Raw genomic sequence first — 12797 nt, 5'->3', positions numbered from 1 at the left:
TCGAGCCGCTGCCCTACTGCTTAACAGTGCATCAGAAATCGCATAACTTCCCCGATGGTGCTATTACACTTCCCATTGTAGTGAAATTTGATTTTCAGCCACACTATGACAGGAGAGAAAAGGAAGAAAGGAAAAGCCCAGCTCGAAACTCCCTATGCAAGCTACTGTACTTCCAGGTGGTATGAACAGAAGGGCCTGTCCAAGAACTGAACCGAGCCGTGCCTGGGCTGGGTTCGGGCCGAGTCCAGGGAAACCGACGCCTTGCCGTCATTTTTGTCTAGCCGTCATCATCGCCGGCGCCGCGTGGAGGGTCGCGATCGCGCGACGGAAGGTGTCCGGGGAGCAGGGGATCCGGAGCGGTCCCTGGTGGTCGTACCCGTACTCCTGGGCGGCGCGGCCCAGGAGGTCAGCCAGCGCCGGGCGGCTCAGCAGCTCGGCCCGCACGAGGAACCGCTCTGCCTCGTCATCCCTCCCCTCCCCGACGTGCACCGGTACGTGGCCCTCCGGCACCGCCCCGCCCGCGCGCGGGGCCTTGCCGACGCCCCGCTTCTCTGGTGGCGACGAGGAGTCGCCGACGCGGGAGAGCCGCCGGACCAGCTGCCTCATTCTCACGGCACGGAGCGTCTGCTTCAGGGGCGTTGCGAGCTGCGAAGTGCCATGGGAGCTGGAGAGCCAAGCGACTCTGTGAGTGCAGCAGAGAGGAGAGCGGCTGGCCGCTTCTTTATAGTGGGACTGGGGTGTTCGTGAGCAGAGCAGTGGGGCCGGCCGCCTGCACGATCTCCTTTCTCCTTTTCGGTTTCATTTGATTTGCATCGTGGAAGCTATCACCGGTGAATCATAGGGAAGAAGGATACGGGGGGACAGCACGGGCGCCGTACGTGGACTGACGAGACTGCAGGTGAAGGAGCTAGTAGCGCACTACCACTGGCATGCACTCCCCTCGTATCCGATCCTGGGCATGCACTAGCTAGCCGGCCAGTCGTCCAACGTACAACGGCCAGTCGTCCTCGACCCATCATTATCACCCGATCCGCCGATCCGGAACAGGGCAGCCGTTGACGTCGTACGTGCAGTGTCGAGCGCGCGCCGGGCACCGAGAGGCGAGAGGACTCCAACGTACGTACAGTGGCCATGCATGCATGGCACCCTCTTTTGTGCTTTGCGCACGCGCGGCACAGGGACAGACCGATCCAACGCCCGGGGTTATCGTGTGTACGTGCCAGCTCGGCGGTTGCACCATCGCCGGCCCATCCAATTAACCGAATCTTCCGAGTTCGTCTTTGGTGATCGCCGGGCCGCCGCCACCACCACCTAACAACCTTCCTCTTCTCCAAGTACTTCATCACCATCTTCCTCTATCCTTTTCTAACGTATTCTGTTACAAGATCGCTCTGAGCTCAAATCACTTACTCCAACTACCGTCCACATATTTGGGGTTAGGTTTGATGGGCCTCAAGCTACGATCTCTCTTCCTCGAGCCCACTGTTTCAGAGCTGTCTCCTGGGTCTTCTTCAGTTTCCCGCCATGCTGACTCCGGTTGCTGATCGCCATGCTGCCTGTAGGCCCTGACATCCTCCCCTCCATGAGTGTTGGCTTGTCCCCAAGCCGGAGCTAGCGTTCAGGAATCAACACTGGAGATCATCCACATTCTCCCCGGTAGCCATTCCCGGCGGACAATTGGACCATTGCACTAGCACTTGTGGCACCACACGACCTGTAATCGAAGACAACCGATTGTCTAAAAACATAGCAGGAGTTTGTGAGTCAAGAAAAGCATCAGGAATGAACTCACTGACCTGGATATAAGGACCAAGAGAACACTTCAGTCGGGAGACATGGAAGATAGGGTGAACTCGACTAGATGGTGGTAATTCCAACTTATAGGCCACATTGTTCACATTTTGAATGACTTTATAAGGTCCAAAGTAACAGAAAGATAGTTTATAATTAGCTCGATTTGCCACCGAAGGCTGAACATATTGCTGAAGCTTAAGGTAGATAGGATCTCCCACTGAAAACTGATGTTCTGACCTATGTTGGTCAACTTGTTTTTTCATTCTGTTTTGTGCTCTCTGAAGATGTTGTTGAACCATCTCAAGTCATCAATTTTCTCTTAGAAAGCCATTCTTGTAAATATGGTATAGCACAAGATTCAGTGATATTATAAGCAAAATGCTTAGGAGAGTGTCCATAAAGCACCTCAAATGGTCATCTACCCAATGCAGTGTGATAGCTTGAATTGTACTAAAATTCAATTAAAGATAGCCATTTGCTCCATTTTGTCAGACAAGCATGTACAAAACACATCAAATAGATTTTCAAGCATTGGTTGACCCTCTCTGTTTGATCATCGGATTGAGGGTGATAAGCACTACTCATGCGTAGTTGAGTACCAGTTAATCTGAATATTTCTTGACAAAACTTACTTGTAAACAATCTATCCCTATCAGCTATGATTGATTGAGGCATACCGTGTAATTTGAATATGTGATTCATATAAACTGTGGCCATTGTTAATGATGTCAATAGATGTGTAAGAGAGATGAAGTGAGCATATTTGGAGAATTTGTCCACCACTACAAAATACAATTAAATGGACCAGATTTTAGGAGTCCCTCAATGAAGTCCAAAGAGACAGTTTGCCAAGCATGAGCTGGGATTGGTAAAGGTTTGAGTAATCCTGGATATTTGACTCTTTCATGTTTAGCCTGTTGACATATTGTGCATTGCATGACAAATTGTTTCACATATTGCTTTAATTAAGGCCATGCAAATATGTTCTTTACTCTCCTATATGTGATAGAAAAACTTGAAAGACCCCAATCCTCCTAGAATGTAAAGATTCAAGTACCTTGAGCTGTAACTAAATATCTTTACCCAACCATGCCCTATCTTTATATCTGAGCAATCCATTATGCAAAGTGAAGTGTTTCACTGAATGACCTGAAGACAAGGTTGTGATCAATTTGGGAGCTTTAGGATATTGTTGATAACCCATTATCACATCTTCTAACCGCATGGGTTTAAATATGGAAATAACCAAGCAATTTACCACCTGGGTGTCTGCAACAAAATCTGGACGCCTAGATAATGGCAGTAGCTCTATTCTCCACACCTTTCTTATAGATCGGTTTGTACTGTAACCCCATTAATTTGGTTAAAGCTTTTTGTTGCCATGGTGTAGTAAGCCTCTAATCATCTAATTGAGTCAAGCTTCTTTGGTTTGTCTTGATGATGAATTCAGCATGAGTTAGATATGACCTCTAGTGATCCACAGCAAAAAGAATTGCTAAGAATTCTTTTTCATAAGTAGATAAACTTCTATTTCTTTGCCCCAAAGCTTTACTTGTATAGGTAATAGGGTGGCCATCTTGTTGTAAGACTACTCCAATCCCTTTTTCACTAGCATCAGTCTCAATGGCAAATGTTTTCTTGAAATTTGGTAATGCTAACACTAGGGAAATGATCAATGCATGTTTGAGGGCTTGAAATGCTTCTTCAATTTGTGTTGTCCAGATCAAAATAACTCCATTCTTAAGTAGGTTTGTCAAAGGCTTGCTAAGAATACCATAGTGTTGGACAATTTTCCTATAATATCCAGACATTCCTAAGAAACTCTTGACCTCCTTGTGATTAGTTGGGGTAGGCCATCTTTTGACAATCTCTACCTTGGTAAGATCAGTAGATCTCCTTCCTTATTGATGACATGCCTAAAAAATTCAAGCTATTTTTGAGCAAAAGAGCACTTGGACAACTTCAAATGGAGTTGATGTTGTTTTAGGAGGGAGAACACCTGCTACAAATGAGAGATATGCTCTTCCATGGTAGCATTGTATATTGGGATGTCATCTATAAAAACCACCACACACTTTCTCAAAAGAGGTTCTAACACATAATTCATAATGCCTTGAAATGTGGCAGGAGCACCAGTCAAACCATATGGCATTACCTTATATTCATAATGTTCATTGTGAGTTTGAAAAGCTGTTTTATATTCCTCTCCTTCCTTAACTCTAATTTGATGATAACTATCTCTATGGCCCAATTTGCTAAACACAGAAGCCCTAGATAATTCATCAATCAATTCATCAATTATTGGTAAAAGGTATTTGTTTTTCACTGTATAAGCATTTAATCTTCTATAGTCTACACAAAGGTGCCAACTACCATCCTTTTTCCTTACTAAGAGTACATGAGAGGCAAAGGGGTTGTCACTGTGCTGAATTACTCCATTTTTAAGCATATCAACCACTTGAGTTTCTATTTCATCTTTTTGTTCATGACTATATCTATAAGGACATAGTTGAAATGATTGAGTACCTGGCAACAAAGGAATACTAGGATCCAGATTCCTTTTTGGTGGAAGTCCTTGAGGTTTAGTGAACAATACAGAAAATTGTTGTAGAAATGTTCTGACTAACAATGGAATTTTAGGTTCAGACTTGTTCTCTTCCACAACACACAACTCCAACAAATGCACAGCTATTGATCATAGGTACTATTCCTTGAAGAGTAATATGTGACTGCTTGTGTGGAAAGGACATGCTCTTATGTACCCAATTCACATTCATAGGGCTATGCTTTTCTAGCCAATCCATTCCTAAAACCACATCATAACAACCTAGTGGTAATATTTTGAAATTAGAACTTAATGTGTGCCATTGGCAGATCCAATTACAGTCTGGTATTTCTTGAGTGCATAGCAATATACCACCATCAGCTACTTTTACTTTCACATGTCTATTCAGAGTTTGCACTCCTTGAACCCCTTCTAATAGATGAGAACTCATAAAACTAGATGAATTGCCTACATCAATTAGTATTAACACTTGTAAATTACCCATATAGCCTTGTAACCTGACTATATTGCTAGATTCAATACCTATGATAACTTGTTTGGATATTTACAAGAGTTGATCCCCTCCTTTTGAACCCTTTTCCCAATTAGAATTCCCCATAATCACTTCTTTGTCATCAGCTTTAGTAAGAATTTTCCACATTTCTCCAACCATATGTAGTGGTACAGTTGAAGAGCAATTATGGGTATGACTCTATTTTTTCCCACATGTATAGCACAGTTCCTTGGATCTTCTATAATTTCTAAGTGCAGATAACTTGTATTTAGCTCGTTTACTACAGCCAATATCCACATATACCCCTTTCCTTTCCTCTAAAACTGGATTGAGCAAAGATCTTCCAATGCTTGGTGGTGTGGGTAAGGGAAATGAGGGTCTGGTTGTTGATTTAGTAGGAGCATAACTCTGAAAAGGTTTGGTCCAACTCTCTATTGAATCTCCTTTTCTTCCAGATTTCCTTGAAGAATGGGCAATCACCTCTTCCAACGATAAGGTCAAAGAGCTAGCAATATCTATGTCCAAAGGCCTCTGAATCAAAATTAATGCTCTAATGTCCTTCCTAAGACCATCAATGAATCTAGTAGTAAGAACAGTAGAGTTTAAATTTGCATCATAAGCTAACAACCGGTGCACCAAACTATCTAATTGTTCTATGTATTCCCCAACTGTTCCTGTCTGAATAATATGAAAGAATTGACGAATGAGCTGATGATACTGGTATCTACTAAAACGAGAATACAAAGAGGTTCAAAGTTCTTCCCACTGCATATGCCTTATGTGATGCTCTACTGATTGCAACCCAAAAGTAGCAGAACCCTCGAAATGCATAATGGATAATTTCGTCCACATCTCAATTGGTACTCCATACAACTCAAAAAATGTTTCACATCATTTCTTCCACATCTTAGGGTTAGCACCATCAAATTTGGGGAAATTTAGATGAGGAAAAGTTGCACCTAAGCCTTGAGCCATGCTGGATAAATTACCATTCGAGAAAGAAGAACCCATAGTGTGTTGATCATAAGGTGACGCACATGTGACCGGAGGGTGGTTACCACCCCCTCCCCACTCCTTCGGTGGAACTGATGCTGACGGTGGTTGCCTGGCCCAGGCACCTCCATGAAGGATGAAGCTCCCAGATAAGCGGGATCTGACACCTCCATGGTCCTCTTCTCTCACGGCGAACTCGACGACTTGAGTAGGAGCTCATCGATCTTGATCTTCAGTTCAGCAACCGATGTTTGTAGATCAGTCACCTTCATCTCCGTACCCGATCGCCAGACATCAGCAGCTGCATGTGAAGTGGTGATCTGCTGCATCACGCCTTGCATATTGCTCACGACTCGACTCATCTGATCCATCCTAGAACTCCACTTCTCGTCCAACGCCACCACCGCCGCACTACCGAAGTCATCTCCTGTTGCCGGAGCCATTGCTTGCAAGCGCGACTGCAAATGAGTCCGATGATCGTGGGGTGGATCCGGGACTAGCTTTGATGCCTAGATGCTACCGACCTCATGAGGGAATATATTGGCTATATAGTCATGGTAATAGAGTATACAACGTTCGTCACCGGTGATTGTTGAGACGGATCGTCGAGACGCCGCCGCTACCTAAACAACCTTCTTCTTCTCCAAGTACTTTCCCACCACCTTCCTCTGTCCTTTTCTAGTTTGTTCTGTTACAAGACCGCTCTAGCCCAAATCACTTACTCCAACTACTGCCCATATATTTTGGGTTGGGCTTGATGGGCCTCAAGCTAATATCTCTTTTCCCTGAGCCCACTGCTTCAGAGCTGTCTCCGGGGTCTTCTTTAGTTTCCCGCCGTGCTGACCCGGTTGCTGATCGTCGTGCTGCCTATAGGCCTTGACACAGTCCGTCACCGAATGATCCATCAGAGCTATGAGGTAAGTACATACAACACTCCAACTAAAATTACGAAATTATACATGGGGATGAGGCTCAATGTAACTATGTAAGGGACAAATCTTGCCAGACATAAAAGCTTAACATTACTGTTCACACTTACATACCGGAGCACAAAGGGGTTGATTACTCTTGACAGTTACATATTGCAGCATAAGGATATCTACTGGCGCAGACATGTTGAGCAATCAAAAGAACAAACTGTACACTAAAGATGGCCAAATGGGCCGTGCTTACTGGGCCGGCCCGAGGCACGGAACTGTAGGCACGGCCCAGGCACGGCCCGGCCCGAGCCGAGATGGGCCGGGCCGGCACGGCACGAGGCCACGGGCCGTGCCTGGGCCGAGCGCGCGGCACGGCGGGCCGGCACGGCACGGCCTGGCCGAGTCGGGCCGGCACGGGCACGGCCCGGCCCACGGGCGGCACGGGCACGGCACGGCTCGGCTCAGGCACGGGTGGCCCAGGAGGCACGGCCGGGCCGGGCCGGCACGGCACGCGGCGGCCCATCATGGCACGGCCGGCCCGGCACGGCACGGCCCACCGTGCCAGCTCGGCACGCGGCGGCCCACGGCACGGCCGGGCCGGCACGGCACGGCACGTCCCACCGCGGGGGGCACGGCCCGGCCGGCACTTGGGGCACGATGGGCCGGCGGGGGCACGCGGGTTAACGGGTTAAACGGGCCGTTCCCGGCCCGTTTAACCCGTTAACCCGATATTTTTGAATTTTATAGCCGTTTTGTGACCGTTTGAGCTCCAAAAAATTCGAAAAAATTGCAAAAATCACCATTTTTCACCTATAAATAGAGGAGCACCTTGCCCTTCCATTCCACACCAGCAACACCATTTTCTCTCTTGTTTCCTCCTCTCATTCTTGTCTCAAAGTTCGTGAGAATTAGCGATAATTTGGCAAAATTAGTTTGAATTGTTGCAAAAAAATCCGAGCAATTCCAAAATCGTCATCCTGCTGATTTGCTATCTTGAAGTTGAAGAAATCTTGGTGATTTTTTTGCATCGTTGTTGAGTCTTATTTTATTATTAGTTTTATTATTTGATTATTTCTAACTCTGAATATTTGCAATTTTTGTAGTGTCATTCGACATTGATCATGGATGCCGGTGATCATGATACATCCATAGATCATGATTTTTTTCTCCAAGGACTCGCAGGGGACTACGGCCCCTTTGATACTAGTGCTGCAGGTGATGATGGACACGACGGTGAACCTCCGGTTGGTTCACATCCAGATCCAGGTGATGCAGCAGGAGTGCCATCGTCAGGCTCTACAAGTGCGCACACATTAGCAAGCAGCGGGTCTAAAAGATCAAGAGCCGGTACTTCCGAAGTTTGGCAAGACTTTGAAAGGATCTACAAAGAGGAAGATGGGGTAAGTGTCAGGTATGCTAAGTGTTATATTTGTAAAAATGAATTATCTACAAAGCCCTCGGGTGGAACGGGGCACTTGAAGAGGCACGCCATAAGTTGCAAGCGAAAGAGTGGAGTAGCCATGAAGCAGACGGTGTTACAGTACAACCCCGACGGCTCTGTTCATCATTGGGAGTACGACTCTGCCAATGCTCGAAAAGAGCTATGTCGCTTCATTGCAAGAGCGGATCTACCACTCAATATCGGTGAGTCTGCTGCATTTGAAGATTACATTAAGCAAGCTCATAATCCTAGGTTCACGCATGTTTCTAGACAGACAACTAGTAGGGATATGGTAAAATACTACAATACGTGTCGTAGCAAACTTAAAGAAATGTGGCAAACATGTACATTTTCAGTTGCTTTGACCTCGGACATATGGGCAGGTAGGGCTAGAGAGGATTATCTTAGTGTGGTTACTCATTTTGTTAATAATGATTGGGAATTAGAAAAGAGAATAATAGGTTTTCGCTTGATTGACAACGCGTATACCGGTGAAAATATTGCTGAAAAAATATCTCAAGTAGTTGCAGACTTTGGCCTCACGAATAAAATATTTTCTATCACTTTAGATAATGCCGGTGCAAATTCTAGAGCAATGGATATTCTTACTCCGTTGTTTAGTACTTATGCTGAATCTTTCTTGTTACATCAACGTTGTGCTTGTCATATTATCAATCTTATAGTAAAATCCGGTTTGAAGAGGTTATCGCGATACTTAGAAGATTTTCGTACTGCAATATCTTTTGTGAACTCCTCTAACCAACGAATTGCAGCATATAAACAGTATTGTGTTGCAATGGGTGTGCGTCCACGTAAGTTTGCTCTGGACATGCCGGTGAGATGGAACTCTACTTTCTTGATGCTTAAAAATATTATACCATATAAGAGCACATTTGGTGTGTTTATTCATACACATTACCATCAGCATGGGGGTCAAACTTTACTCACGGAAGCGCATTGGTATGTTGCTGAAAGGATACTGGAGTTTCTTGAATTTTTTTATGATTCAACTGTGAGTTTATCAGGAGTTTATTATCCAACATCTTGTTTAGTAGTGCATAATATTGTTGAAATTGCTACTCATTTAAACAACTATGAAAATGACAATCTTTTAAGAGATTGTGTAGTTCCTATGAAATCTAAATTCTTAAAGTATTGGAAAGAAATTCCTTTGTTATACGCTTTTGCCTTTATTTTAGATCCTAGAGCTAAAATTGCAGCTTTCTGTAGAGTTCTCGCAATTCTAGGTGATGCTCTTGGCCATGATTATTCTAATTATTATACTAATATTCGTTCTAAGTTATTCGAAGTTTATAGTAAATATGAAACAAAGTATGGCGGAGTTCGCTTGCAACGACCTCCACTAGCACCCACAACAAGTAAGAAGACGACAACGTGGGGGAAAATATTTGGTGCAGGTTCTTCATCAAGAAGTTCAGACTCTTCGTCACGATCGTCTACGGGCACCGGAATTCCAACATCTGGAGGGGAGCTAACTACCTTCATCGACAGTGACGTTATCAGCCACGAACAAGAAAACTTCAACATACTGCAATGGTGGCATGAGCACAAGATGAATTATCCAGTCCTTTCACTGTTAGCACGAGATTTGTTAACGGTTCCTGTATCTACAGTTTCTTCTGAGGCTGCCTTCAGTCTTACAGGAAGGATAATCGAAGAGAGAAGAACAAATCTGTCAAGTGAGATGGTTGAAATACTCACCATAGTAAAGGATTGGGAACAAGCTGAAGCACGAATGCAACACACTGCAGAAAATACTGAGCTTGAAGAATCATTCCAAAATTTGTATCTAGATGCTGATGAGAACGTGTAATTTTAAATTTTCTGAGCTAGGTTGTACTCTTTTTTCCTTTGCTAGAAAGGTTTTTAATGAGGCAACCTATCAATAAAGCTCATTTTTAGAATTAATCATGTGCCCCTATTATTTCTAAGTTTTTTTTATTCATGTTTTTTGTTTATTTTTTTAAAATACCCCCCGCGGCCCCACCCCCACCTACCTCTCCTCTCATCGTGGCCTATAAATACCATCTACTCCATCTCAAACTCCATGTATTCTCATTGCCCACCCTGCCCACCCATCTCTCTTTTCCTATTTGCTAGCCAAGTAGCCAGTATTCACTTCACATCAGAAAACTAATTCCATATTTCAATTCATGGATCAAGACGCCGAGAACTCAGGTGCATGGTCCCAAGTGTGGCAACATTTTGAAAAGGTCTTCAAAGAAATTAACGGGGAACAGGTAAGATTTGCTAAGTGTAATATATGTAGTATAGAAATAGGTGCCAGATCTTCACATGGAACGGGACACTTGAGGAAGCATATTAAAAATTGCAAGCAAAATTCTGGGGTTTCTAATGAAACCATGTAATTTTCGGAGCATAATCATTGGTTGTACTCTTTTTTCCTTCTAGTAGAAAGGTTTTTAACGAGGCAACCAATCAATAAAGATGTTATGTATTTATTTTCCATATTTTTTTATTATTTTTTGGATTTTTTTAGCTATTATTTTTTATTTTTTCCTATTTTTTTGAGTGCTGACGGGCCCAACGTGCCTCCACCGTGCCGGCCGGGCCCGTCGTGCCTTCCCGTGCCGACCTGGCCCGTCGTGCCTCCACCGTGCTGGTCGGGCCCGTCGTGCCAGACGGGCCTATCGTGCCTCCACCGTGCCGAACGGGCCCATCGTGCCGAACGGGCCCATCGTGCCGGCCGGGCCCATCGTGCCGACCGTGCCGTGGGCCGGCCCGGCACGGCACGGTGACAGTTGGGCCGTGCCGTGGGCCGACGGCTCGGCACGCGGGCCGGCACGGCACGACCCGTAACAGTAAATGGGCCAATCGGGCCGTGCCGATTTCGGGCCGTGCCGAGATGGGCCCGTGCCGGGCCGGCCCGATTGGCCCATTTGGCCATCTTTACTGTACACAGATTTCTAGCCTCTCGGTAGCCTCGGCAGGAGAACAGCGGGTAAGCACTGATCAACCAGCCTCGGCATCAGCTACAAGCCTACAACATCCACCTCCTCCAAAACATTGGCGCATCGACAACGAGATTTCTAGCGCGCTCAATGTGAGAATGAAGATCATTGTCAGCCTAATTCAAAACCGGTTCAGCTTAGAACTCGGGCAGCAAACCACATGCAACATGGGGTTCTATCCAGATTGTGTCGAGACAGTGCCGTTTCCTCGAGGGTTCAATATACCCCATTTTGCCAAGCTAACTGGAGAAGACTTGAGGATTAAGCTTGAAAACACTAGCCAATTTGTAACCCAATGTCTTGAGGCCGGTACTATTGACACACTATCCTGGTTACTGATATCGCTACCTACTATTCTATTCTGCCTTACCAAACTTTCAGAGATTGTATATATCTTGGCACCTCAGGGCTCAGGGCGAGATGCAGCAAATTAAACACAAAAAGTCCAAGTAAATTCATTCGAAAGCACAACAAAAAAGGATTCAATAATGCGATTTATATCACACTACGTATTTACAACATTACATGAGCTATTATATTACAAGCTCTGTTATGAAGAATAGACTAATTTTACATGCATGCAACAATCAAAGGACTCTCAAGATTCAAGTGGCGCTCACAGCAGCCTCCGTCTCTTCGGCAACGCTGATGCCATTACCTCTTTCTTTGGCAGTGCCAGAGCGTCGATCTTGGAGAACCATGATTTCTTGAGTGCGGTGGCTGCTGTGAGTCGTTTGCCCGGGTTGCACATGAGGAGGCCGTTGAGGACCTCAAATCCTTCCTTTGACAGCATCTCCTCAGGGAACAACTCGCGTAGCAGGTTGTGCCGCTGCACGTCCAATTCCGGCCGCACCTCAGTGGCGAACGGCCAATGGAACAGAGCCCTCCCGTTGATGAGCTCCGTCATGACGTAGCCCAATGACCAGGTTTCGAGAAGCCCGTCGTAGTCGGGCTTCTCCAGCAGCATCTCGGGTGCCTTGTACCATAGCGTGCCAGTCGGCTCGTACTGTCGCTGCGCGGACATAGACATGGCGAGCCCAAAGTCGCAAATCTTGACGACCGTGTGATCGTCAGCGACGAGGATGTTCTCGGGCTTTATGTCGCGGTGGACAATGTAGCACTCATGCATCTTCTTGGCGCCCATCAGCAGCTGCCACATGACAGCGCGCACCGTGGCCTCTAGGAGTGGCAGATCGCCGTGGCGCCACAGCTGGCGAAGGAGGTCATGGAGGCTCTGTCCCCCGTGTTGGACATGAAATCACACTTAATTGCCCTTTCAAGCACTGAACTTTACTGAAATCAGGAAATTTTCTGGTGATGAACAATAAAATCAGGTGGGAACACAAACCGAGCGCAGCAACGATTTTTTCCAGGGTTCAGAGAACTGATCCCCTCCTTGTTTTTTGGTTTTTCCTTTTATTGACCTGTAGGCACACACACGATTACACGATTTGCATCAGCTCCGCCCGATTTGCTCGCCACCATCGCTTGAACTCTAGCAAACTCGGTGGCCACTCGGTCAGAGCTGAAACTCTGAAACTCACGCGCGCCAGACTAAAAATGGTCCCTGAATGAGTCTGTCAGTCAGCTCAACACA

General features: G+C 45.8%; 3 protein-coding genes across 3 annotated transcripts; 1 reads left to right on the top strand and 2 right to left on the bottom strand.

Moving 5' to 3' along the window:
- LOC133914220 (auxin-responsive protein SAUR71-like) lies at positions 1-689 on the bottom strand. The gene has a single exon (XM_062357352.1). The coding sequence runs from the start codon at positions 604-606 to the stop codon at positions 268-270; it is 339 nt and encodes a 112-aa protein (XP_062213336.1). The 5' UTR covers positions 607-689; the 3' UTR covers positions 1-267.
- A 7582-nt stretch (positions 690-8271) lies between these two features.
- On the top strand, positions 8272-10132 carry LOC133915754 (zinc finger BED domain-containing protein DAYSLEEPER-like). The gene is made up of 2 exons (XM_062359044.1): positions 8272-8410; positions 9626-10132. The coding sequence occupies exons 1-2, from the start codon at positions 8287-8289 to the stop codon at positions 10039-10041; spliced, it is 540 nt and encodes a 179-aa protein (XP_062215028.1). The 5' UTR covers positions 8272-8286; the 3' UTR covers positions 10042-10132.
- A 1684-nt stretch (positions 10133-11816) lies between these two features.
- Positions 11817-12359, bottom strand: LOC133914613 (putative cyclin-dependent kinase F-2). Its single transcript, XM_062357686.1, has one exon. It carries the CDS (start codon positions 12357-12359, stop codon positions 11817-11819), a length of 543 nt encoding a protein of 180 aa, XP_062213670.1.
- Between the last annotated feature and the right edge of the window lie 438 nt (positions 12360-12797).

The sequence above is a fragment of the Phragmites australis genome, chromosome 4 (assembly GCF_958298935.1).
Source record: "Phragmites australis chromosome 4, lpPhrAust1.1, whole genome shotgun sequence".
NCBI classification, from domain to species: domain Eukaryota; kingdom Viridiplantae; phylum Streptophyta; class Magnoliopsida; order Poales; family Poaceae; genus Phragmites; species Phragmites australis.
The sequence above is the reverse complement of the archived record's forward strand: the minus strand, read 5'-3'. Positions and strand labels throughout refer to the sequence as shown.

Coding starts and splice junctions, on each gene's coding strand:
- LOC133914220 (XM_062357352.1), bottom strand. CDS start 606: ATGAGGCAGCTGGTCCGGCGGCTCTCCCGCGTCGGCGACTCCTCGTCG.
- LOC133915754 (XM_062359044.1), top strand. CDS start 8,287: ATGAAGCAGACGGTGTTACAGTACAACCCCGACGGCTCTGTTCATCAT. Junction 8,411..9,625: donor GGATCTACCACTCAATATCG/GTGAGTCTGCTG, acceptor TATTTGGTGCAG/GTTCTTCATCAAGAAGTTCA.
- LOC133914613 (XM_062357686.1), bottom strand. CDS start 12,359: ATGTGGCAGCTGCTGATGGGCGCCAAGAAGATGCATGAGTGCTACATT.